Genomic DNA, 25,547 nt, shown 5'->3' with positions numbered 1-25,547 from the left:
TACCGCGCTTTGCTCCGCGCTTGCGCAGGGGCAGGGTTCACCGCCCGTCATTTTACGGGTGGACTACAGCACCCAGGAGACATTGCGAAAGCCAGGCTTCCTTTGTTTACCTAGCCGAGTCAAGGTTGATAAATAGGGTAGGGACAGATCGTCATGAAGAAAGTCTAGGTACTGGGTGGCGCATGATTGACGCACACTTGATGGTACCTAATCAGTCAATCAAACAGAGAACGAACATTATGACTCCATGAGCTGTTTTTGCAATTACTAATCTATGATCTATGAAGGTTGCAATGCTATACCCATGGCCGGCTGGGGAATTCTGGAAGTTGAAATCCACGCATCTTAAAGTTGCCAAGTTTGAAAAACACTGCTTCAAACCAAATGCGGTACTAATTGCTGATCTTTATTTGCCATAAAAGTAGATGCTTTTATAGATGCTACTTTTATTGGTACATTTTATAGAAGTTATTTTTACTGCAAATTCGTATCCCCCAAATCGCACCTTCCCAGAACTGGAAAAGCACTGCCGTTAGTAATGTTTATGAACGTTTCGTCAATCATCTAAGAAGATACGACTGTAGCAGCAAAAGAAAAAAAAAGCATCTGAGAACTGTTTCCACCACAAGGCACTACAACTCCCGAGAGCCACTGCGAGGCCCGGGAGAACGTTAGCCCGGGAGGGTCGAGCGCGCGAGGTTCTGTTGCTGAATTTCCGGAGCTGCGGCCGCCTTAGCTCGATCAACAAAGCAAAGCAAGGCGCGGGAACGGAGAAACCGAGGGATCGGAGGTCCCCGTTCTTAGTACGTCACACTTTTGAGCATCATGCACAGGTAAAGGTGAATGGATGCAGCCGGGTGGGTGGATGCGAAGAAAATATTAGGAGCGGCGGATCGGCTCGCGCGCGCAATGCCGCAACTCACCAATCGGTCATGCACTTTTCAGATGATAACGGCACGCTTATCTACTGCAGACGATTCTTTTTTTAATTTAAAGGAGGATCCCCAATGTTTCCAATACATGCAAAAAAGTTAGAAAAGTTAGGGTACTGGCACATACTCCTTATGAACAATTGCATAGATGAACAGATGTGCTACCACGCGGATCTGAACAAAGCTTCAGCAAACCTGTGCAGGTGTGCATATGAACTAAATATGGACCTCTCTTTTTCTCTGAGTCCAGCTGAAAATACGCATACTGTATACGTGGCAATTGGATTAACCAAGCCACTAATCAGGAGTCATCTTGTAGTATTGCAAGATATTGCTGAGTTGTATTTGGAAATGTTATATTTGAATGCAAAAGTACTTTGTGCCAAAGGTTGTTGCATCTGTGCACAATGATGCAACATATCATTTAGGTATTTTCAAGAGTTCCATTGACTCAACCTTGACTTCTGATGACTACATCAACCTGTCCATTTATTTTCTTGATAACAGCTTAGAAGAGTTAGTGGTTGCCATCCTCTGGTTCCATCTCTGTGGTCTTCTGTTGAAACAATGCTCTATTCTTCCATGCAAGGCTTCCATCCATCCACACAAATTCTGGTGACAGTTACAACCAGCAGAGAGTCAGAGTCTCCCAGTCCAATATACCTCCAATATACCTATTACATTGCTAAACACATTTGTGTACCTTATTCAGTATGTATTTTTATGGTATTATTTTGGTTGCATGAGATCTCCCTGGCTTAATTCATCCATCACACAATAAGCCCTAGTTTATTAAAAAGCCACAATTATTTTGATTTACTTGTAACGGTAAGTAATAAACCTATGTTTTCTACAATACAGTGGTTGGCTTCGTACAACATGCTGAGTCAAAAATAAAAAAATATGACTTAGTAATGTATGAAGGCATCCCAGTCAAGTAAAGGATAAAGTAAACATCTCTTGAACTTTTATCTCTCTGCTTCTATAGTAGTAATGTTTCTGAGTTTTATTAGTCCTGGTATTGACATCTGGCCGCTTCCTTATTAGGGCAGTGTTTGTCATATCAGTTGTGCAGTTCTCTGGAAAACAGAGCCACCTGTATTGTGAATTCCTAGTACTGTAGGATCTGTTCAAGCAGAATACAGTACAGACAGGCTAAGTTTCCAGCAAGATCATTTTGGTCATGTCCAACTTGCATGGCTCAAAAAAAATCCTTCCTGTATCCTGACTGAAATCTTTGACCATCCTGTCAGAATAGAGCAATCCCTGTCCTCAGCAGTTTTCTGAAGGAGAAGCGACTGTGTGTGCCTCTTGCATCATTTTTAAAAGCTGTAATTTTAGGAAGCATATTTGTGGCACTTTCTGTTGAGCTTCTGTCTCTGTTCATGTGCTGGCTGAAGAGCTATTATGGATTGCATCTAAAATGGTAGCTGTGGGCCTTTTGTATCCTGGCAGGAGACATCTTCAGGACATTCCAGATTTGGGCAGTAACGTCACTGCAAGTGTTCCATGGGGTTGGCGTCCCAGCAAGACTTCAGAACTGCTCTCGGGCATGGAAGTGCCTGCTGTTAAGGATAAACTGGGCAGCGAGAACACCCCCCAGGATCTGTTGATGTATGTGGGTCCACCCACCAAACGGCAGAAAGTGAGGGAAAACACATTTGTGATTGTCCACCAGCCTAGACTGCTTCAAGAGACAGTAACAGGTAAGACCTTTTCTTGCTCCCCTGAAAAAGCTATTCAGGATTCTATCCTTAGCTAATGGATAATGATAAAGCTTAAATTGATAGCAGTATTTTATTTTCTTTTTATTATAAAAGCAAGCTGACTGGTTGGATTCACCTATTGTAGGTTATGTTTCCTTAACCTTGGTTTGTTGACAAGAAATAGTTGGCTGGATTCACATAACAGTCTAACTGTAAACCATGATTTGCAAACCAGAGTGGCTGAATTCACTCAACACACTAATTCAGTGCAGGGCCTGAACAGTGTATTTCTTAAACTGAGCAGAAAATTAATGCCTAATTTTTCAGTTTAAGCCTTTACTCTTTGTTGAAAGATTTATTTTCCTGGCTGACTGCACTTCTTCAAAATTAGATTTATATTAGTCACAATTTGCATGCAAATACATTTATCAGTTGGGAATAATTAAAAAGGCAAATTAATTTAGTAATTTAATACCCTGGGCAACATTTGACTATTCCATTTTCTGGAGACTGAGTTTCACTCCTTTAGTCTTACTGAAAGTTTGTCATAGGTTGCAGTCCCATTTTATTTACCTTAAAGAAAGTTACGTGGAGCTCTGTAAGATTTATTTCTGAAAGCTGTCTTGGATTGTGCTGTATGTGTGTGCTGTATGGATTATTGTTTCAAACCATGTAGGATCCAAAATAAAGGACTTGAGATCAGTACTTCCATTTGTTTTATGAACAATGTTGATAGACCACCCCAAAATAGAGCTCTGAAAGCCCAACTATATAGAGTGTAAAATTCATAGCAATAAAACATACACTACTCAAGTATAAATTGTGATAGCAGCCCAAGAAGATAGAAAGGGTTTTCCCCAGTGCTAAAATAAAACACGTTGGGCACCAGACCGTTGTCCTAGCTGTGGTGCCGCATCTGAAAGGGCTGTTCCTTTTGTACTCTCCTGTCGCTCATCCAGTGAATGACATCCCCACTTAACCCATATCTCAAAGTCTGAATAGGTACATTTGAAGTGAGAACACCACCAGTCCTGTAGGCTTCTTACACTTGCTTTCTGGAATTTGCATGACCCAGCTAAGATGGAAATGAGAGAAATCAAACTTCTTACCCATCTTTTTTAATAGTAGAGTGACCTTAACTGACCGATGCAGATTCACACAATTATGCGCCAGGTATATCTTGCTGAAAGGAAGAAGTACAATGTTCTCCATGAGTTGGACAAATCCAGTAGGGTCTGCTCTAAAAGTGCAAAAGATGCTGGAAAGTTTGCTTATCTGCCTCCTTGTTCAGCAGGCAATGGGCCAGTTAAAGCAGTGTTTCTCAATTTTGGCAGCTTTAAGATGTGAGGACTTCAGCTCCCAGAATTCCCCAGCCAGCCACGCTGTGCAATAATACTTTCCTCTCATCCCCAAAAGGTTCTTGGGATACCTTGCCCGATGAGCTGCTGTTGGGAATCTTTTCATATCTAACCTTGACTGATTTGCGGAAAGTTTCCAGAGTTTGTCAGAGATGGCGTCGCCTTTCGTAAGTGGCTGTCGATTTCTAAATAGAAATCTATATAAATGTACAAAAACACTTTCTTTTTAACGTTTGCGGAATCGATTGGGCTTTCCGCTGAGCATTGATATGACTTGTTAATTATTACAGTCAGTAGGAATTCAGGGGCTTAGTTTTATTTGTCAAATGTGATGCAACGATACACCATATGCAAAGATAATAGCAGGATATTTGGATGGAATTTTAGCTTCAGGTTGTAAAATAGTTGTAATATTTTCTATCTAGACCTGAGCAGATCTATCACTTTTGCTCTTGTTCTGTTTTTCAGTGAAGTTCTGTGCAATGCACGCAATATGTATTTGCTTTTCATAGTGCAATACGTCTTACTACCAATGTTTCCCATATATATGTATGAATATATGTATGTCTTTCTTTAACAGATGTCTATACTCCTACTCCCGAATTGCTCTGAGTGGTTTGCAGTGTATAAATATTGCACATCATATATACAAACACTTCAAAACCACCAGCTAAAATCCCCAGGGCTCTAAAAGCTCTGGACAAAAAACAAGGCAGCCCTTCAAATAATATAGTGGTTTCCCTAATATAAGAAAGATGAGCTTTTATTTAGCTTGCCAGATGTATTTGGAACATGAGTCCCCTGATTAGGGCTCCACATTTAATAAAAAATGTACCAGGATTGTATAAAAAGCCAAGACTTAAAAGGCCTATTTACAAAAAACTCAACCTTTTTTGTAAATAGGCTTAACATTTAAAAACTGATAAAATTTACTAGTATTAAAGTATTGTAGATAAAAAAGATTTTTACTATATTTTATACAAAGAACTTGAACAGCTATTATTCAACAGCAAATAGACTTTTTAAATTAGAAAAATGAAGAAATCTTGTCCATGCTAATACTCCATAAAGAGTATAGTATAACTTAGATGTTACTTGCCAATCTCCTTTTCCACTTTCAAATAATAGCTTCTAACTTTGAAGCTCTCTGTTCCTATAAAAAAATTAATTGGGTTTCTTTCTTGAAGCCACTTGACAAGTACTACTGCTCTAAAGAAGGAGGAGATATTTCTGAGAAATGAGTGGCTGATCATAAATTTCTCATCCATCCTTTAATTTCTTTCCACCTTTAAATTTGATTAATGCATACAGTACTGCATGAAAGAGGAAACACATAGCCTGTAGATAATTTTTTCTACAACTCTGCCATAGCGATAACCAACATGGAAAACATAAATATCCTTACTAATAATTTTTTTAACATGTGGGCTTAATCCTGACTATATGTGCATAGATTTGTAGTATAACAGTCTGCTAATGACAATCTCAGTTCTGCTAATGCTTTTGGTTCAATTGCTGTTAAATTAATTTCCTTTTTTCCTTTTCTTTTTTTAAGGCTTGATGAGTCGCTCTGGCAAACTCTTGATCTTGCAGATCAAAATCTTCGGCCAGGAGCGATTGGTCAATTGCTGCCCTTGGGGGTGATCGCCTTCCGCTGTCCAAGGTCCTGCATTAAGACACCTTTGTTTGAAACAAGCAGGTAAATGCTGCACCAAAATGAGATTATACTCTTTATTTTTTCAGTTTCATTCCTGCTGGTCTACTAATAAGCAGTAGTCTGTCTTGCAAAAAAAAAAAAAAGCAAGATTTTCAAGTGGACATGGGGGCTTGGTCAGCTGATCTAGACTTTGGCGCTGGACGTCAGTGCAGTCAATGTGTGAATAGGCAACCTTTTTTTGGCTGAGAGCAAAAAATAGTCACCCTGGTAGAGTTGTCTACTGAAAAGACAGCTGTCATGATGGGCATGGTTAGTCACAAAACAAAATAACGATGATGCTACAGGCTGATGCTTTGTTTTGGACCATCTAGCTTTCTTATAGTATTAGTTTTTATTAAAATTATCTTTTTTCAAAAGTCAGGTTTGGTGTGTATGGATACCCTGTTGTCTACTACTTGCATGGTATAATGTGTTGGGTTTCATTGTAGAGTCCCATTTCAGATCACATCCTTCATCCCTCCTGATGAGAAATGTAGCTTTGAGAAATAGATTGGCTGAGGTCCTCCCTCCCTCCCTCCCTCCCTCCCTCCCTCCCTCCCTCCCTCCCTCTATTTCTGCCACCCCAACTGCAAGGCTCTCATTGGTTTACAATAATCACAAGCAAATAATCATTTAAATAAAATGTCCATGGTAGAAACCAACATATATAAAATCCTAAAACCTTAACACCAAGGACAGTTAAAAAAAACCAAACTGAATGTGTTATCATTCACTGTAGGCCCTCTGAAATCCTTCCGTTTTCAGGCCTTTCTGGAAAGCTAGGACGGTGGGGGCCAATTTAATTCTAAAGGGAAGCTGTTCCATAAAACAGGTTCTGCTACAGAGAAGCAGCACTTATGAGCCTACACCCCCATTAACAGTTTCTCCCAGACTGCATGGGTTGTGTAGGTTGATTGCAGTTGAAGGAGCTAGGTAGGGCTTTATACATGACAACCAGCACTTTGAATTGCACCTATAAGCCAGAGCAGGGCCTGAAGTATGGGCAGTGCCACCCCATAGAGACAATACTGGAATAGTCAGAGCACCCTGAAGAACAAGCAGCAACTTCATCTCTTCGGCACTCAACTTCAGCCTGTTTTGTCCCATCCAGAGTCTGTTACCCTCTGGACACTGTGACTAGACATTGACAGCATCTTCTGTTCCAGCTTTCTATTTGCAATTTGTAATTAAAACATTTGTAGGGAAAATGTTTAAAATGTGCATGTTTAGGGATATGTGGTCTTAGGGGGAAAAAGAGAAAAAAGATCTTGAATGTAGGGGAAACATTGGAAAAATTAATGTTAAGTTCTTTTTTCAAATGAGCAAGTTGTTTTTAATGGTTTAATGCATTTTAAATATGTTGTATGAAGGTTTTTATGTGAAGCAAATATTGCATAATCCTGCATATGTGTGCTATGTAGATTTTATGAATATATAAGATAGTGCTTTTGAAGGATTCCAAATTAAGATAGTATTAAGATGGGAATTAGAGAAGGTTTAGAGGAGGGCATTGCAAATGGTACAGGGACTTCAGGTGGTGTCCTGTGAGCAACTTGGGAGGTTTGGAGAAAAGAAGGTGATAGAAGTCATGATAGTCCTGCTCGAGAACATAAAGCTACAGGGAAGATGGTGAAGGACTATTTTCCATGACCAGAGAAGTAGGTCCAGAAATAATAAGTTGTAGCTCCCTAGATTTTGTTTTAATAGAACCTAAGAAAAATCTTCTTGACTGTAAGTTCTGTATAGCAGCGAACCATCTACTTATGGGGACTGTAGGTTCTCCCTCTCTGGAGGTTGTAAAACTCATAGATGGTTTAATTGGTTTTCTTGCACATTGCAGAAAACTGGACTAGATGATCCCTGTGGTCTCTTCAAACTATACAATTCAGTGATTCTATGATTTTGATTGTCCTTTTTTTAAAAAAAGAATTGTGTTCTAAAACCCTACTGTTTTCTTCACACCTCTGTCTGTTTGTCTTTTCTTTCTTAGAGCTCTTTGTGTGCAACATCTGGATTTATCAAATTCTACAATAAAAGTTACAGATCTCGAGAGTATTCTTAGCAAATGTCACAGCCTGCAGAATCTCAGTTTGGAAGGTCTCGTACTTTCTGCTGATATAGTTAAGTGAGTGACCAAAAATGTGTTAATGTGGGGTACAGATTTCAGCAAGGTTGTAACAAATCTTGACAAAGTCCTAGAGTTAGTGTGTTAGTGGAGCCTCTGTCCACTCTGTGTTTTTGATTGCAGTGGTTGTTTTGTGTAGGCTGCTATGCTTTGTAATGCTCTGTTGTCATGTTTTTAATTATTTTAAATTGTATTTTGGATGTTGTAAGCTGCCCAGAGACCTTTGGAGTGGGCTGGATAGTATAAATAATAACAACAACATAAGATGGAGGTATGCTAGAAGCAAGCTCAAAGACAATGCGGATCCACAGAAACCACTGCATATCCTGTGCCCCTGAGCTTTAGATCACAGGAAGTACTGTGTTTGCCTTTTCATTGGTTGATTTCCTTTCCTTTTGTATCAGTGAGAGAAAAAAATGTACGAAAGAAAATAGTCCCCAGCTCAGTTGCAGAATCAAAATTTTGCATACAGGTAGTCCTCGCTTAATGACCACAATTGGGCCCAGCAACTCTGTCACCAAGCGACGTGGTTGTTAAGCAAGACATTGTGTGACTGCAATAGGCTTATGACCTCACTTCCACTGTGGTCATTAGGCGAATCACCTGCACTCATTAAACAAAACATCATCTGACCACAACTTGTGATTTTACTGCTGGCTTCTCCATTGATTCTGCTTGTTGGAAGCCTGCTGCGAAGTGTACAAATGGCAATCACATGGCCACGGGATGCTGCAATGGTCATAAATGCCTGCTGGTTGCCAAGCACCCAAATTTTGATCATGTGACCGTGGGGATGCTGCAACAGTCGTGAGTACAAGGCGAGGTCGTAAAGTTACTTTTTCAGTGCTGTCGTAACTTTGAACAATCGCTAAACAGGGCAATCATTAAGCAAGGACTACTGTACTCATCTATCCTGTCAGCCTGTGCCAAAAGGGCTTTATGGAAGCCTTTCTTCTACCTCACTTACTTCCTTTTCCTCCTCTTTAGAATTGATCTGTCCATTAATCCACTTAACAAACTTTTTAGTAGTAGATAAATCATATTCAAAAAGCAGCATTTTTAAAAATGCTGATTATTTTGAAATGTAAGACTGTATAAATGGTGAGAATGAAAGGCATAATCTTAGACAAGACTTTCTGCTTTTTCATTCACCAAGGGAATGCCTCTTTTAAGATAAGGTCTGTGTGCACGGATTATATTGCTTTCATTGACATGAAGATGTACGCAGGTTCAGTCAGTTGAGCAATTGAACTTCCAATTAAGGTAATCTTAGGAATCTTTCATAATTGCACCATGTTTAAAAATTCAGGCTAAATTTGGTTTGGTGTCCCCTTGTACTATACAACTTCTTTCTCCCCCATTTCTTGTGCAAGAAGAAAGTTTCGTGCCCCTTCTTTTGCAAAAAAGTTTATTTCAGTTCTCCAGCTCTTTCCATCTCAGCCATAAGTTTTCCTTCTCCAGTGTTTCCATGTAAAGGACAAGGATAAAGTCTACTTCCCAACACCTGTTTGTGAGACCAGGTGACTGAAAATAAAGAATTGTTTAAGAACCCTTAACTAAACATGTAAAACTCCTTTGGCGGGTAGCGTATATAGCCTGCATTTCTCCTAACACAGAGTAGTTGTGAATCCAGTGATCATGACAGTAAAAGCAGTCCTAGCTATCACATCCATACTGTATCTTGTGACTTCTGATTGCATTTTCAGGATTATTTTCTATAACATCTAAGATATCTGTCATCTAGCCAGGCTTAAGTATGACTAAAACTAACTAAAACTGACTCTGATCCATTGTATGGGTGTGCGTACTCAGGAATGAGTCCCCTTATATTTTCAGGAAGGTTTACTCTCAAGTAAGTGTATTGAGGATTGCAGTCTAAAACGTCTGGTCTAATAATTCATCTGATTATTCAGAAAGTAGTTTGGAAAGCCTTCGGTTTCAACAATTGCTTAAGATACACTCCTTTGCTCAAGCTTGGGCTTGATGACGTTGCTGTTGATTTTGAATCTGCAGGATTTTTAGAATTATTTTTGCAATTTGCATTTTATTTCTAGATCTTTCCTTCTCCACTGCTTCCACTTAGAGGACACAGATAAAGCCTCATTCTCCTTCCCAAGAGCTGTTCTATTCTGTTAATTCTATTAACTGCTTGATTTTGTGAAGAGCAGCATATAAATTAAATAAATAGTCAGCAAATTCATAACCGGTCTTGCACGTTAGAAATAGTTTGAGTACATTCAGCCTCCCCTGCAGTCCTGCTCTGTATGATCAGACAGATTAATTTAGCAGTGTATGAACACTCTGTTCTGTTCTTTCTCTTTTAGAAGTATAGCACAAAACTCCTGCTTGGTCCGGCTGAACTTATCTGGATGTTCTGGGTTCTCTGCAGATACCTTGGAAGTGATGTTGAAAAGCTGTCCAAGGTAATGTGACTTGCATGAGAGATTGCATTGCATTTAGCCTAGGGTTAAACATTCTGAACTGGATTTGTGGGTAGAAACTCTAGTAACAATCCAGAGTTTGTATTAGAGGAACAGGTGACTGTGGGGTTTTTTGAGAGGTCATCTAGGCATCCACACGGTCATTTGTGCACAGCTGCAGGAAACTCATACATATGGTGCATAATGAAGGATATCTTGGTTAGAAAGAACAAATAGCCCAGTGTGTAAGGGAGACCATAGACTGAGTTTCATCATTTTTACAGCATGATACCAAATGGGATGGCCCCGGAATTTCCTCCAGGACATTTGCCAATTTCCACATTTTTTGCAGACCTGGTGCCACTTTCCCTTCTGTTCAAAGGATTCCCCAAACCTCAGAGTAGATTTCAGGGACAGTAGAAGAATGGAATTTAAAAATCCACCACAGCCCAGTTTTGCTAATAGAAATGCTCTGTTAGGTAGAACAGCAAATTTTATACAGAAGAGTTGGGTTCATGCATCATGCTACGCTATATTTGTTTGAATTTAGTTTAGCATGTTAATTTGAACCCAGTCATTGTAGGCTGCAGCCACAGTTCAGTGCAGTGTGTGAAGCCAGCCATTGTGGTTTAACAAACCTAAATTAAACCATGGCTTAGCTCAGTGACACCCAGCCAATGCGTTGTGTGAGTGAATTTTCTTTCCCATTTCTGAGTCTACTGGCCCTCAGTGCCATTGTCGTTTTCTTGATATAAAAAATTAAATGAAAGTGGGACATTATATGCTTGGATTTCAAATTAGAAGACTGAAAGTAGTCTGTCTCATATCTGTATTTCCATACAAGAACTAGATATTTAGATGCTTTCAAAACTCTCATTTAATAGATAATTTTTAGAGTGTATTCCTTCTCCATTTATATGTAGGTTAGAAGAATTGAACTTGGGCTGGTGTGACTTCACAGCTGAGCATTTGAAGATCGTAGTCAGTCACATTCCTCCCAAACTGTTGCAGCTAAACCTTAGTGGGTACAGAGAGAATCTCCTGATGTCAGGTAAGCTTTGGTTTGAAACAGTCCAGATAACCTACCGTTCATCTTGTGATAAAGCAGGTTTTTGGGGTTTGGTTTTCCACCCATTTTTCTCCTTAAAATCTTGACACCACCTGCTAAAAGAAGCCTTAAACTGCTTTTTGTACTGTGGTTTCTTGACATGCTTCTCAAAGTCTGGTATAGCCCTTGAGTCAGCAAAATTGACAGAATCCAAACCCTTGCTGAGATTCGGATACTGCTTTTACACAGCTTCTACTACATTCAGAACCAATGTTATGGTTTACTTTATTCCAATACGTAAAAGAGATAATAGAGGCACATGAAAGTGCAGATGCATATAAATATATTCCTACTGCAGTGGTTTTCCAGTTAATTTCAGAAGATGCCATTTTGGTTTTAAATGTCGATGTGTGGGTAGAGCTCTTTTCCCCACTGAACATAGGAAAGAAGTATGCTGAAAAATGTATTGCTACGTTCCTAAGATCATAGGAAATTGCCTTGTATTAAGTCACTTAAGCTCAATAGTATTTATGTTATTCATATTGTTCTCCTCCAATAGAGAACTAGTTTGGTCTAGTGGTGAAGGCACCAAGCTAGAAACCAGGAGACGGTGAGTTCTAGTCCTGCCTTAGGCATGGAAGCAGGCTGGGTGACTTTGGGCCAGTCCCTCTCTCTACGCCCAACCCATCTCACAAAATTTTTGTTGTGGGGAAAATAGGAGGAGGAAGGAGTATTAAGTACGCTTGCCACCTTGAGTTACATATAAAAAAGATGGGATAAAAATATAATAATGATAATATTAAATAAAATATTATTAAATAAAAAGATGAGATAAAAATATAACAACAACAACAACAAAAGAAGAAAACTTTCCCAGAGATGACTTCCGGTTGACAGCCATGGCGAGCTATATGTCCCTTTTTGCAATGGGTCAGTATTATGACAGAGATGATGCAGGATCCTGGCCACCAAAATGTTCTCCGGATTAAGGAGAGATCTTTGAGATAGCTCACATGACTCTGCACAGCTGCTCCTCATGAGTAAACCACAGGAATAGTCATTTTGCAGTTTGCCTAGGGTCAAGCAGCTGGGAGTCGAGGGAGGAACCATCTTTCCTCACAGTTGTTAACGCAGCGTTTTTAAAGGACATAAAGCTCGACTGAGCCGCACTTCTTAATCACTTTGAATTTGTTTTTGTTTTTTTTTCCTGCTGCTGCTTTAAAAAGATGTAGATTATTATTGTAGATTACCAACAATAATAATAATTTACACTGGCTAGCAGAAGCTGCCTGGATTCTGGGCATAAGACTATCTTGGATCTTTCTGGAGAGGCCAAGTATAGAACCATAGACTTTTATATGCAGAGCACAAGCTCTGTCACTGAGCTACGGTCAGAGTTGCTTCCAGTAAGTGGTGGTTGGACTGTAGGTACACCCAGTTGAATGGCCCACTTGGCTGTGTCCATGGGACCGTTCATGATGGAAGAAGTGGCAGATACTTGATTAGCCTTATCACCTCTACAACTCATACTCATGTCTCTGGGCCATTTCCAGAAGGCAATCTGGATGGCCGTCTAAGTCAGGGGACAAAGAAGTCCTCTGTACTTAGAGTTTGCTTCTCAACTAAACTAGACTTTTCTGAACGATTGCATAGATGGCAAATCTGTAATGTCTGTAAATTCATACAGTAGGAAACAGCAGCTTTTTCAGGGGCATCATTACACAATTTTGCCTGCTGACACAAGAGTTCTGGCAAAAATAATGAACTTTCACAACAGCTGGCAAGCTTGTCAAATTTTAAATCACTCTCTTTGTGTATTTGTTTTCTGGATAGTTCAGATATCCTAGGGCTTTGCAGATAATATGGCACTGGTGCTGCATTGATGGACCCTGTCCTGCAGAATTCCACTGCAGTGAAAATTACTGGGAATTGACTGTATAAATGTTGTGTTTTCTAGTATGTAAAATGTGTTAAACTAAAGCAGCCTTTCAAGAAAACCCATATCCCAGTAGAGAACGTATTTCTAGCCAAGTAATTTATGGCATTTTTGTAAGGTCATACACTGGACAGTGCTACTGAGTAGGTATGAATGACAGATTATATTTGGCTTTTCATTTTCAGATGTTAAAACATTACTAGAGAGATGTTCTGGTCTAATCCATTTAGATTTAAGGTAAGTACTTACTTGCAAATGTGACTGAATAGTTTTTTGTATCTTTGAAAGCCTTGTGCTGTAGCATAAATAAAAAAGTTATGCTGGATTGAATCAAAATGCATCGTATGCCATGTGTAAGCAATAGATTAACATTGGAGTACATTTAAGTGTCTAAGTCTGTATTACAAGTATACAGTTCTGAGTTGGTCCTTCTAGCTCAATTACCCACTGCTTGTTGGAGCAGCGTCTTTGCTCCAACTGTAAATAAATTATTCTTGCAAAGGAGAAGGCAAGCATGCTTCCAATCCCCAGTCACCTCTGCAGTTTCTAAGTTGGAAGGGAAGGCATTTTGCTTACCACGCTCATTGTAAGCATGCTTACCAAAACCTATAAATCACTTTGCTAAAGTATATGATTTAGGATCTATCATAATACTAGAAGAAGATTGTAATATGGCACATTAATCATAAAAATAAATACTTCCTCAAAATGTGATTCCTGGGGACTGCATGGATATGACCATGTGGTTCTCTTGGAAACCAAACAGAAGTAGTTTGCTATTGCCTTTCTCTGGAATGTTTTTTTCAACTTCCCAGTCTTGTCTGCAGTCCTGGGATCTCCAGGTGAACTGCCATTAAGTATTTACCACATGAACCCTGCTTGGCACGGTCCTTTAGGTGCTGTCATCTGCCGTGACTTCAGTCATAATAAAACCAGAGATCTCTACTTCATTTTCTACTGGGCAGAAACAAGGTGTTACATTCATAGGTATCAAGTAGGAAACAGTTATTGCTGAAAGGCTTGTCTGTTGGAAAGAGGCACTGAGAATAGTTTGCAAAATGCTTTGCCCTAGGGGTCATCTGGGATTCTAGATGGAGAAATAGATTCCCTTCCCATTTTTTTTCTTTGTCATGTTCCTGAAAGCAACCACCTTACTTTGTCTCATAGACTTCAGTAAGACAGGCTGAGACCCAAGGCTCACAACACATTAAACCTTACAACCTGAGTTAGCAAGACACAATTTGGGGGTTCAGTTAACATGATCTCATTATGAAGGAAGCTGGGTTCCTTTAAAAAAAATCAATAAACATAAGACTTCTTTGTTCTTCCAATCATTTCAGATAAACTTGTTTGACAATAATAGTACTTAGTTAAGTGACTATGCACCTTCAGAATTAAATAAAATCTATTTTATAGGGCCTCAGGTCTTCAATAAATGGAAAGTAAAAAATTTCTTAAATACTTTCATTACAGTGACTCTGGTATGTTGAAGCCCGAATGCTTTGTGTACTTCCACCAGCTCACACACCTTGAACACTTAGGTCTTAGCCGATGCTATCAAATACCTCCTGTTGCTTTACTGTGAGTAATTTTTGACAATATCAAAATTGATTTTTGAAAAGCTAAGCAGTGCTAAAATTGTCTGAGAGTTAATCCCACAAAAGCTAAGTTTCTGTGAGTCATTATAGTTGAAATTTTGTACTGCACAGGATTTCCCTGTGAATATAAACAACTTGTGATAGTTTATTGTAGTTTTAAAAAATGCAGGCTGATTATTATAAATCCTTCCAGCTTTATCCAAGTGGCACTTTTTTGTGTATTCTGATGTGTGTAGTTCTTTATAAGAAAGCATGTAAAAAAAAAAATCTGTTCTTGGCATTAACAAATAGGTTATTCAGATCTAAAACTTTGAGACCAGGTTCCAGAATGCCCTTCGTAAATATTCCACTTTCTGATTTTTCAGTGTATGCCTTTATCTGCTTTCTTCCTTTCCTTTTATTGCTTATTTAATTGCTATTTTTGACTAGGGCCACTAGTGATCCTCCTTTCAAAGAGGGGATCTTTAGTTTCTTCTGCCATTGTCATTTACCCAGTTTCCACCAGAGGTCTCCTGAATGCCAGAAAGTGTAACTGAAGGAAGTTTCCCTTTTATTAAGAAATATAACCCAGAACGCGTGGACTGAGGCCACACAGATCAATTATGTCTCAGCATTTTTATGGTAGCTTTAGTTCTTTATGCATTAGTTGGAAGGATACATTGGCCTGAGACTGGCAGAAAGAAATGTGACAAAAATCAGCTGGAATGCCCGTTCCTCCCTCTGCACATTCTGGAAAAATATGACTGACAGTTGTTTTAGATTTTGGTATTTCTAACTGGGAAAAACTGGATTTGGTATAAAAAAGGGGCAGGATATCTTACCTTTTCTTCTTTTTACTTTTTGAGTGAAAAACTGACTAAACACTACCTAGGTTGTACTAAAGGGTGGGGCTGTGCACGCTTTGAAAATGGTTTGGAATATGCACTTTGGACCATGCGCATGTAAGATCCAAAGCTTTTCTTTGGAACCATCTTCAGAATGTGCACAGCCCTACTGAAGAGTATAGTTACTTTATCTGCTGCTGCTAAACTCTTCCACTCATCAGATTGCTGTCTGAAGTTGAAGATGCTTAAGAGAATATTATAAAGCAGATGCATGGGTCAGAAGGCCCTTTTTTCACTGTCACTGTGGATAACTTCTTAAATGATCAGTTAGCCACTTATTAGGGTAAATTCCCCAAAGGTGATGTACAGCACATTTTTAAACTGCATAGCCTAACCGGAGAATGGTAAAACTACTGCCTGAGTAGTTTTATAGTGCTGTATAGATATGTAATAAAAAGATAATCTGCAATGCTGTTTGTATCTTGCTTTCCCACATCTAAATAAATGTTAGAATGAACACACTTGCAAATAACTTAGTATTTATAGAATGTACAGAAGTATTAAATTATTACATGTTTCCAACTTGCCCCTGAATTTAGAGAAGAGTTAAGTCCCAGCTGTTATTCTATGGGGTATGCCGCCAGTCACTCAGTACTGAACTTGTGAAAAACTGCACTAGCTAAGTGAATTATTCTGCTGATTTAAATGTATTTTTCTTTTAGTGAACTTGGTGAGATAGCTACACTCAAAACGCTGCAGGTTTTTGGAATAGTGACTCCCAGTTCCCTACAGCTCTTAAAAGTGACGCTTCCTCATATAAAGATTAATACCTCCTGTTTCACACCTATTGCAAGACCCAGCATTGGCTGCAAAAAGAATGAAGAGATTTGGGGAATCCAGTGCAGACTGAACTTGAGAAATCCAGCTGGTGTTTAATACATCCCAAATGACACTTTCAGACTTCTAGCAACAGCAATATTAGCTCCTCAAGCCTTAACCGTGTGGTTCTCTCATTCCATTCTAACTTGACAATTTGCAGTTACGGACCTGGTTTCATCAGTTTATGACCAAATGCTATCAAGTGTTTTACCAGTTGTATTTTTTCTGTTTTATTTTCCACTACTTTTACTGAGGCCTATCCAAGAAATGCTAATCATGCACAAATAGCTGGCATGCAATAAATATGCACTCCCTCCTTGTGGATATATATATTTTTTAAAAAGTAGCTCGTGTTAATAAAACTTGTTCAAGTTTTCATATTCTGTGTTTTATCCATGCCAGTTGTTGTTGCAGGGTGCAGGATGTATTTGTGCTGATGTACTTAAGATAAAGATTCTGGTCTTTATCTCACAATCTAATTCTGGTTTTTATCTCCTGGAAACAACATGGACATATTTTTTGCTTTCTCTGTTTAGTTTACAGCCCTGGGATTTCCTGTTGTCTTCTATCTCAATACTAATTGGGTACAACCAACACCAGCTAGATGCTGCCAATTGTTATATGGGTACAACTGCAATTGAGAATTTCCATCGCTAAGTGATACATTCGTAAACTGTGACGTCCCAAGACCACATCACTTAGTGACAGCAATCCCTGTAGTTCCCATTGCTGTGATTAAGTGACGATTGCGGATCATTAAGCGAGCACCTTTTGCAACTTCCTGCCGGCTTCCCCATTGACTGCTTGTGGGAAGCTGGCAGGGAAGCTGCAAATTGCAATCACATGACTGTGGAACACTGCAACCGTGGAGGTGGTTGTCAAGTGCCTAGATTGTGATCACATGACCGCAGGGGTGCTGGGACAGCCAGAAATTCGAGGAACGGTCATAACCGCCACTCATTCAGTGCCATCGTAACTTCAAAAGGTCACTGAACAAGTGGTTGTTAACCAAGGACCTGTACTACATATAGGAATGTAAATGTAAGAGCTTAACACAAATAGGATCAGAGCTTTCCCTTTTTTCTGGTTGCACTGCAATATTCATATAATCTGGAGAACTATTTTTTAAATATAATTTGAACTTCTGCTATTATTATTGCCCATCCTGTCACAACAGCAAAAAATAACTATTATAAACCAAAATTGTAAGGAGAAAAAAGTCCTTTTCAGAGTCTCCATATTTCCTTGCATACCTGAAAGATTTCTTCTGCGGACAAAGCAGTAGCAAGATAAAGGCATCTAGTTAATATACAACTAAATTGCCCTTAAGAAGGCAAATCAATAAGGGAAATCCAAGTAGCAAAAAAATAGCAACCTAACATTCTAAAATGTATTTTCTGTTTCTCTACATGTCAGTGGCATACAAAGTAGTTAAAAAAGCAAGAAAATACTCACTCACATTTATTAGATTTAATTTGCTAACCACAGCATACATTATTTTAAATAAAACAATTTTGGGAAAAGAGGGCATAGTTATATTATGTTGACTTTGATTTGTGCACATTCAACTATTTTTGTCATACCAACATTATTTGTTTTAGTAATTTTGGCACAAAGGCATTTTCTTAAAATAGAATAATCTTTTTAAAGATTGTCTTGTTTTCACCTTATTGTCATTACTGTTAATTATCATGGCCGGAAAATCTATAGTTGGTCGCTCAACTGTTTCTTTGATACTCATTAAAAAAAAAAAAAATTAATGGCATTTGGCAACACGTTTAACTACATCATTAGGAAAGTTTATTCAACAAATCCAGAAACTCAGCCAGTTGAGGGTTAGCAGAGGGCTTTTTCTAGCCCCAAAGCACCTTTCCCTGGTGAGGCCATACTGTGCAAACAGAAACCCATTCATTTTTGGGCTACTGCAAGTCACTTCTAGTCTTCCCAAAAATTTGACCCAAAACAAAGATGACTCTTTCAAAATGTACTACAGTAAATATAGTCTAAATGCTGATTGTCTACAGCCCACAAGCCATTCCCACTGCTGCCTGCCTGACCAGTAGGGAATGGGAGACAGATAAAATAAAGCTTTGCCAACACCCTTGTACAGACACTGATGTGATATCAGGCAGGCTTGGAATTTAGTGTGGATTTTGTATTCCCCAAAATGTCAGCTCTTGACGCAGTTGGCATGGTTATGTACTGCCAAATTAGCAGCAAGGAGCTATGACTGGGCTACTACAGCTGTCTGGGTTAAGCATGTTGTGCAAACACACCCACTAAAAAAAAGGGGGGGGGAACGTAATTTGATGAAAGAGTTAACCCTTCCTCTCCTGTACTGTAATCCCCACAAGCCCCTATTTGCTTGGCACATAAACAACCTATGGGGAAAACAGGGAGAAGGAAAAGTAGACTAAGCTTGGAATAGGTTTAACCCTTTTATAACTTTTCCCAATCAAAGTAGCCAATATCCTTTTCCCCCCTTCCCTCCAAGTTGCTTTCTGCTTTAAAATTAGGGAATTATTGCTGTCCCAAATTAACATTTAGTTTGGAGTACTGACGTCTTACAACTCCCCCCTCCAAAATAGAATAGCCAGAGCAGGGATGGGCAGGTGCATCTGAAAGGAGGCTTTGGAGTGAGATGTATCTCGTTTGGAGCAGCGCTCAACATATGTCTCTCTCTCCTTCCTTTACCCCTTTGAAAGCAAAAAAATGTGATTTAGCATGTTTGGGAGCAGGGTTTGAGTTCAGAAAACGCTTTTCCTGTAAGACATGGCTCTCTGATAGCGTACACCAAAAAGGAGTAGTCGGTGCTCCCAAAGGCTGATGGGAGGCTTACTAGGAGCATCTTGTGGTCAAAGATGCTCCTAGTAAGGCTTTTGAAGAGGGAGCTGGTGAGCCAGATGATAAAGGAGGATGGCTGCTTATTCACAAAGAACGCTAAAGTTTTTAAATCTTTGGCAGGACTCAAAAAGCCCACTATGATATCTCTCTCTGCTATTTTTTTCTTTTAAAAGGCATCCAAGAACACTGCATATACAAAATAGCAAGTACAATCCAAATTTTAGATCACATCATTTCAAAGGATAGCTTCTCCTTCCATCTTTTTATCTAATGGACAATGGTACTCTTCTTAACCCTTCATCACTGGCGTAATTTAAGAAAATGGGACAGCAATTTTCAATGTGATGATCCATTTGCAGTGAGAACACTACCATTCAGATTTTTAGTAGGCCCTATCAACAGTTTGCCATAGGCATCTCCCTTAGCACCTCCCTCCTCAAAGCTCCCAGCTCCAGCTGACTTTAAATTTTTAATGTATCTTTTTAATGAGAGAGAGAACAAAAAGAAGTTGCAAATCAAAGAGTCAATTTCTAACATCATCTTTACATACAAAAAATGCCTCTTAGCTGCACATAGGCACATAAACAATCTGGAAAGTGTGCAACTGGAGCCAAGTGTTTTGTTGAAAACATCTGCACACCTACCTAAGAAAGCAACTTCACCAATTTGCCTTCTTGTACATGGCTGACTATGGCCATCACGGCAGACATGTTGAGAACAGTCACCATCCAAGGCAGATATTGGCATGGTCTCAAAATTCCAAATGCCTCCACTGATCTAGAAAGGTTGGGAAACCTACCACAGAGAGCCCAAGACTTACGCACAGATTTATGAGCATACTGGGGAAGAAGGAAAACATCTTCATGTTAAAGCTGCCCATACTCCCAAATTAACAATGTCAAGTTTAGAACCTGAAGATCACAAAACAAACTGTGAGTACGCAGAACAAATTTTACAACTTCCTTAATTTCAAACTAACAATTACAGAGTATATTCATCCTGGTTTTATTTCCTTCTTGCTGTTTTAAAGTTATTTACTTGAAACAAAGTCCCACTCATCTCAGCTTCCCAATCACAGACATGTAAATAGATGATCTCACACTTCAACTGAAAGGCTTAGAAGCTTTCCATGATAAAAGCCTGACATGTATTTTCAGGGGTTTTTTCACTGTCACTTTGTCCTCTAAAAGGCTTGAGGTCATTCTGGTGTAGCAAATTGAACACAACCTTTGTAAAACTAATTTTCAATTTTCTTAACTCTTCACGTTAAGCCCTGAAGATATAAAGTTATTTAAGGATTTTACAGTACTGTGTAATTAGAAAAAAGATTCACCATTTAGTTGTCTCACACTGCATGTTAATTATCATTATTTCAAATATAAACAGCTAATGCATTCTGTAACATTCTCAAAATGCCATTAAAACCAGCAAGAGTGATTCTTTTTAGTGGCAGCCAATCTGCAATATACCTTGGTTTAAGTAGTGTCATAATATACTACTGAATACTATCTTTGAAAGACTTTTGTATACAGTAGCTACCTGAAATTAACAAAGGAAAATAAGTTGGCAGTGGTCACAATTCTGTAGTTTGCCAAGTAAAATGTGATGAGGGGAATTCAATTCTGCTAAGAAACAGTTTCTATGACTAGAACTAGGAGAGGGTCAAATAAATCTCTCCATTTTGCATCTCCCAGGCACAAAGTTCTTGAGAACTAGGGGAAACTTCTAGAGATGATTTGGGAGGAATGCAAAGGAGAAGATTCTATCCCTGAGTGGGAAAACACTGTGGGGTTTGTATAATATTGGATATCATATACATACTATGAAGAAAATGTTCCAATTTCCTGAAACTGTTCATGCATATGCTTTAAAGATTGTGAAAACAAGTAGTTTTCAAAATGCATGAATATTTTTGCACTTGATAGGTAGACATTACTATATTCATTTTATAACACAAATATACAGTTAAACTTTTAAAGGAATGATACTGTGTTTCTTTGCTATCTTAGAACCTACTTAACAGAGCATCTGTCCTTGGAAGTAGAGCAGACAATTAAGCTAGCCAACACTCAGCTCCATCATTACTTCTTCTTGTGGTAGCCCCATCCAAAGAACCAACTGCCCTTCCTAGGGCAGAATTTCTTAGAATACAAGAGGAGTCACATGTTTCGTGTCTGTTCCAGGACCCAATTTAAAAAGCTCTTGATTTTTAAGTAAGCCTAAGTTAAGTCTATTTAAGTCTACATGCTTGGGTGTGGGCTGGGGTAGAGGAATACTGGAAATTCAGTAGCCAGTTCAGTATGATACGGAAAACACAACTGTAAATGGAAAGATAGTTTAGAAGTAAGATATTCTTGGAGTTCAGGTATGAATATTAGACTGTAATAGAAGAATAGTAATGAATCCTACTTCAAACATGCTGTATTAAAAAACTAAAGTTCTTTGTGCATACAAAAGTGTTACTAAAAATTCTTGGGTAACACACTGAACTATGGCCAAACATTTTTAGATTAATTAATTTTGATAGTATTTGCTTTAAAAACTGAAATAGTCCCAAGGTATTTTGCTGAATCAGTACTATACTACTTCCATGGAAGTCTACAGTTTAATACCAATTTGATTTGACTCACCTTCATTTAAAAAGCATTCTGTGGAATCAAGCTTTTAAGGGCTAATAACTTTGTTGGTCTAAGATATAAACCAATTAAATTTCATATTACAAGATGCAATAAATGACAAACACTGATTTTCCAGGGGTTTCATTCAGAAGGAATGAAAAGTCATTTCAAACTTTGTTTCCCAAACGTCTGTAAAGAACTATTTTCACATTTGAATTGATGCAGCTCATTTCTTTGTGATGAGTTTTGAATAATTTCAACTACATCTTCAGTCTTCTAGCAAAACAGTACGCAGTGCATCTTCTGTATTGATTAATATTGATGCTATTGCTCCATCATTAAATTCAAATGATGTTCCTCCATCTACTACCATACAGGCATCCCAACAACGAGAGCGAATGCAAACTCTGAAAATACATCGAAGAAAAATATTTCTGACAACTGATCAAGTAAATGGTTTCAATTGTATATAATAAAGATTAGAAGCAACACATATTTGACAGAAGTTAAGATGGAATAACAGGCAAGTTTGGCCTTGGAGCACAAAATGAAACAGGGCAAAGGCTAATAGAGTTCTGTCAAGAGAACAAGCTAGTCATAGCAAACACTCTTTTCCAACAACACAAAAGATGACTCTACACATGGACATCACCAGATGGTCAATACCGAAACCAGATTGATTATATACTTTGCAGCCAAAGATGGAGAAGCTCTATACAGACAGCAAAAACAAGACCAGGAGCTGACTGTGGCTCAGATCATGAGCTTCTTATTGAAAATTTAGGCTTAAATTGAAGAATGTAGGGAAAACCACTAGACCACTCAGGTATGACTTAGATCATATTCCTTGTGAGTACACAGTGAAGGTGATGAATAGATTTAGAGGACTAGATTTGGTAGACAGAGTGCCTGAAGAACTATGGACGGAGGTCTGTAACATTGTACAGGAGGCAGCAACTAAAACCATCCCAAGGAAAAAGAAATGCAAGAAAGCAAAATGGCTGTCTGATGAGGCATTACAAATAGCTGTGGAAAGAAGGAATACGAAAAGCAAGGGTGAAAGGGAAAGATATAAGCAACTGAATGCAGATTTCCAGAGAATAGCAAGGAGAGATAAGAAGGCCTTCTTAAATGAACAGTGCAAAGAAATTGAGGAAAACAATAGAATGGGGAAGACTAGAGATCTCTTCAAGAAAATTGGAGATATGAAAGGAACGTTTAGTGCAAAGATGGGCATGATAAAGGACAAAAAAGGCAGGGACCTAACAGAAGCAGAAGAGATTAAGAAGAGGTGGCAAGAATACACAGAAGAACTATACAAGAAAGATCTTAATGTCCCTGATGTCCACGCTGGTGTGGTCAGTGACCTTGAGCCAGACATCCTAGAGAGTGAAGTCAAGTGGGCCTTAGGAAGCATTGCTAACAACAAAGCTAGTGGAGATGACAGTACTCCAGCTGAGTTATTTAAAATACTAAAAGATGATGCTGTTAAAGTGCTGCACTCAATATGCCAGCAAGTTTGGAAAACGCAACAGTGGCCACGGGATTGGAAAAGGTCAGTTTACGTTCCAATTCCAAAGAAGGGCAATGCCAAAGAATGCTCAAACTATCGCACAATTGCACTCATTTCACATGCTAGCAAGGTTATGCTCAAAATCCTACAAGCTAGGCTTCAGCAGTACGTGAACCGAGAACTACCGGATGTACAAGCTGGGTTTCGAAGAGGCAGAGGAACTAGTGATCAAATTGCCAACATTCGCTGGATCATGGAGAAAGCACGAGAGTTCCAGAAAAACATCTACTTCTGCTTCATTGACTATGCAAAAGCCTTTGACTGTGTGGATCACAACAAACTGTGGCAAATTCTTAAAGAGATGGGGGTACCAGACCATCTCACCTGTCTCCTGAGAAATCTGTATGCGGGCCAAGAAGCAACAGTTAGAACCAGTCATGGAACAACCGCTTGGTTCAAAATAGGGAAAGGAGTACGAAAAGGCTGTATACTGTCACCCTGCTTATTTAACCTATATGCAGAGTACATCATGAGAAATGCCAGGCTGGAAGAATCGCAAGCCGGAATTAAGATTGCAGGGAGAATCATCAATAACCTCAGATATGCAGACGATACCACCCTAATGGCAGAAAGTGAAGAAGAACTAAAGGGCCTCTTGATGAGGGTGAAGGAGGAGAGTGCAAAAGCTGGCTTGAAACTCAACATTAAAAAAACTAAGATCATGGCATCTGGACCCATCAATTCCTGGCAAATAGAAGGGGTAGAAATGGAAGCAATAAGAGACTTCATTTATTTGGGCTCCAAGATCACCGCAGACGGAGACTGCAGCCATGAAATTAAAAGACGCTTGCTCCTTGGGAGGAAAGCTATGGCAAACCTAGATAGCATATTAAAAAGCAGAGATGTCACCTTGCCGACAAAGATCCGCATAGTCAAAGCTATGGTTTTTCCAGTAGTAATGTATGGCTGTGAGAGCTGGACCATAAAGAAGGCTGAGCGCAGAAGAATTGATGCCTTTGAACTGTGGTGCTGGAGAAGACTCTTAAGAGTCCCCTGGACTGCTAGGAGGTCAAACCAGTCAATCTTAAAGGAAATCAACCCTGATTGCTCATTGGAAGGACTGATAATGAAGCTCAAGCTCAGATACTTTGGTCACCTAATGCGAAGAGAGGAGTCTTTGGAAAAGACCCTGATGCTGGGAAAGATTGAAGGCAAAAGGAGAAGAGGACGGCAGAGGATGAGATGGTTAGATAGCATCACTGAAGCAATGAGCATGAAACTGAGCAAACTCAGGGAGGCAGTGAAGGACAGGAAGGCCTGGCCCAATATGATTCATGGGGTCACGAAGAGTCGGACATGACTTAACGACTGAACAACAACAACAACAACAAGATGGAATAATTTGGTCATGATTAATCCTCAGGATGGAAAGATGTTGCTAAACTAGTGGAAAGTATTTTACTGAATTTCTGGTTTTGTTACAAATAGGAACAGCTCAGAAAAGATTCAGTCTCTGAGACATTCTTGGGGAGGGAGACCTCTTTTCAAAACCCTGTAGAACCTACAGAAACAAGCAAGACCAAAGAAAGAATGAGGACCTTACTCAAATTGTAAAAGAAATCTCCCAACCAACTCCCTTCATTTCTGAAATTGAAAAGAACTGATGGCTACGCCACTGGATATGTCATCAACAAGATGGATAAATTCCCTCTTTTCTATAAGACAAATACAAGATAAAGTTACAAAAATTGTGTGCAGAATTGTCTAAAACTGCCATGGGAAGGCAAAGGTATCTCTTTCATAAGATGTGAAGGAATACACAGATTTAAATGGCCACTTTGCAAATTTTCTTCAGTGTCCTTTCTCCTATTCTGCTGAAATAACTTTAATGGAGAGCAGAAAGATCTCCATGTTATTTTCAAAGTCTCAGAATATTTTAAAAAAAAAAAAAACTCTCCACCACAAGGTTATGAAAAACTCAGAACATAAAAAGGCAAGTGGAAAATCAGGGCGGCCTCCTGAATTGGATTTCACCTTTATAGATCTGGAG

General features: G+C 39.0%; 2 protein-coding genes across 4 annotated transcripts in view; one reads left to right on the top strand and one right to left on the bottom strand.

Annotated features, from left to right (window-relative positions):
• Positions 1-120: 120 nt before the first annotated feature.
• Positions 121-17,978, top strand: SKP2 (S-phase kinase associated protein 2). Its single transcript, XM_007444306.4, has 10 exons — positions 121-833; positions 2,388-2,638; positions 4,055-4,163; positions 5,552-5,695; positions 7,683-7,817; positions 10,142-10,240; positions 11,161-11,288; positions 13,407-13,458; positions 14,695-14,802; positions 16,366-17,978. Exons 1-10 carry the CDS (start codon positions 826-828, stop codon positions 16,577-16,579), a joined length of 1,248 nt encoding a protein of 415 aa, XP_007444368.1. The 5' UTR covers positions 121-825; the 3' UTR covers positions 16,580-17,978.
• NADK2 (NAD kinase 2, mitochondrial) overlaps positions 17,978-25,547 on the bottom strand; it is a 46,131-nt gene continuing 38,561 nt past the window's right edge. For all 3 annotated transcript variants that reach the window (XM_088152789.1, XM_088152787.1, XM_088152788.1), the window contains one exon: positions 17,978-22,391. In XM_088152789.1, coding sequence (XP_088008915.1) covers positions 22,253-22,391 — 139 coding nt within the window. In that variant the 3' untranslated portion in view covers positions 17,978-22,252. The remainder of the gene's footprint in view (positions 22,392-25,547) is intronic.

Source organism: Python bivittatus, unplaced genomic scaffold, assembly GCF_059951505.1.
Source record: "Python bivittatus isolate LINGU-HERP-01145 unplaced genomic scaffold, Pbiv_v1 ctg000570_np1212, whole genome shotgun sequence".
NCBI lineage: Eukaryota > Metazoa > Chordata > Lepidosauria > Squamata > Pythonidae > Python > Python bivittatus.
The sequence above is the reverse complement of the archived record's forward strand: the minus strand, read 5'-3'. Positions and strand labels throughout refer to the sequence as shown.

What these genes read in the sequence shown, in the direction of transcription:
- SKP2 (XM_007444306.4), top strand. An exon ending in GCTTCAAGAGACAGTAACAG is followed by an intron (nt 2,639 to 4,054) that starts GTAAGACCTTTT and finishes CATCCCCAAAAG; the next exon opens with GTTCTTGGGATACCTTGCCC. An exon ending in CTAATCCATTTAGATTTAAG is followed by an intron (nt 13,459 to 14,694) that starts GTAAGTACTTAC and finishes CTTTCATTACAG; the next exon opens with TGACTCTGGTATGTTGAAGC.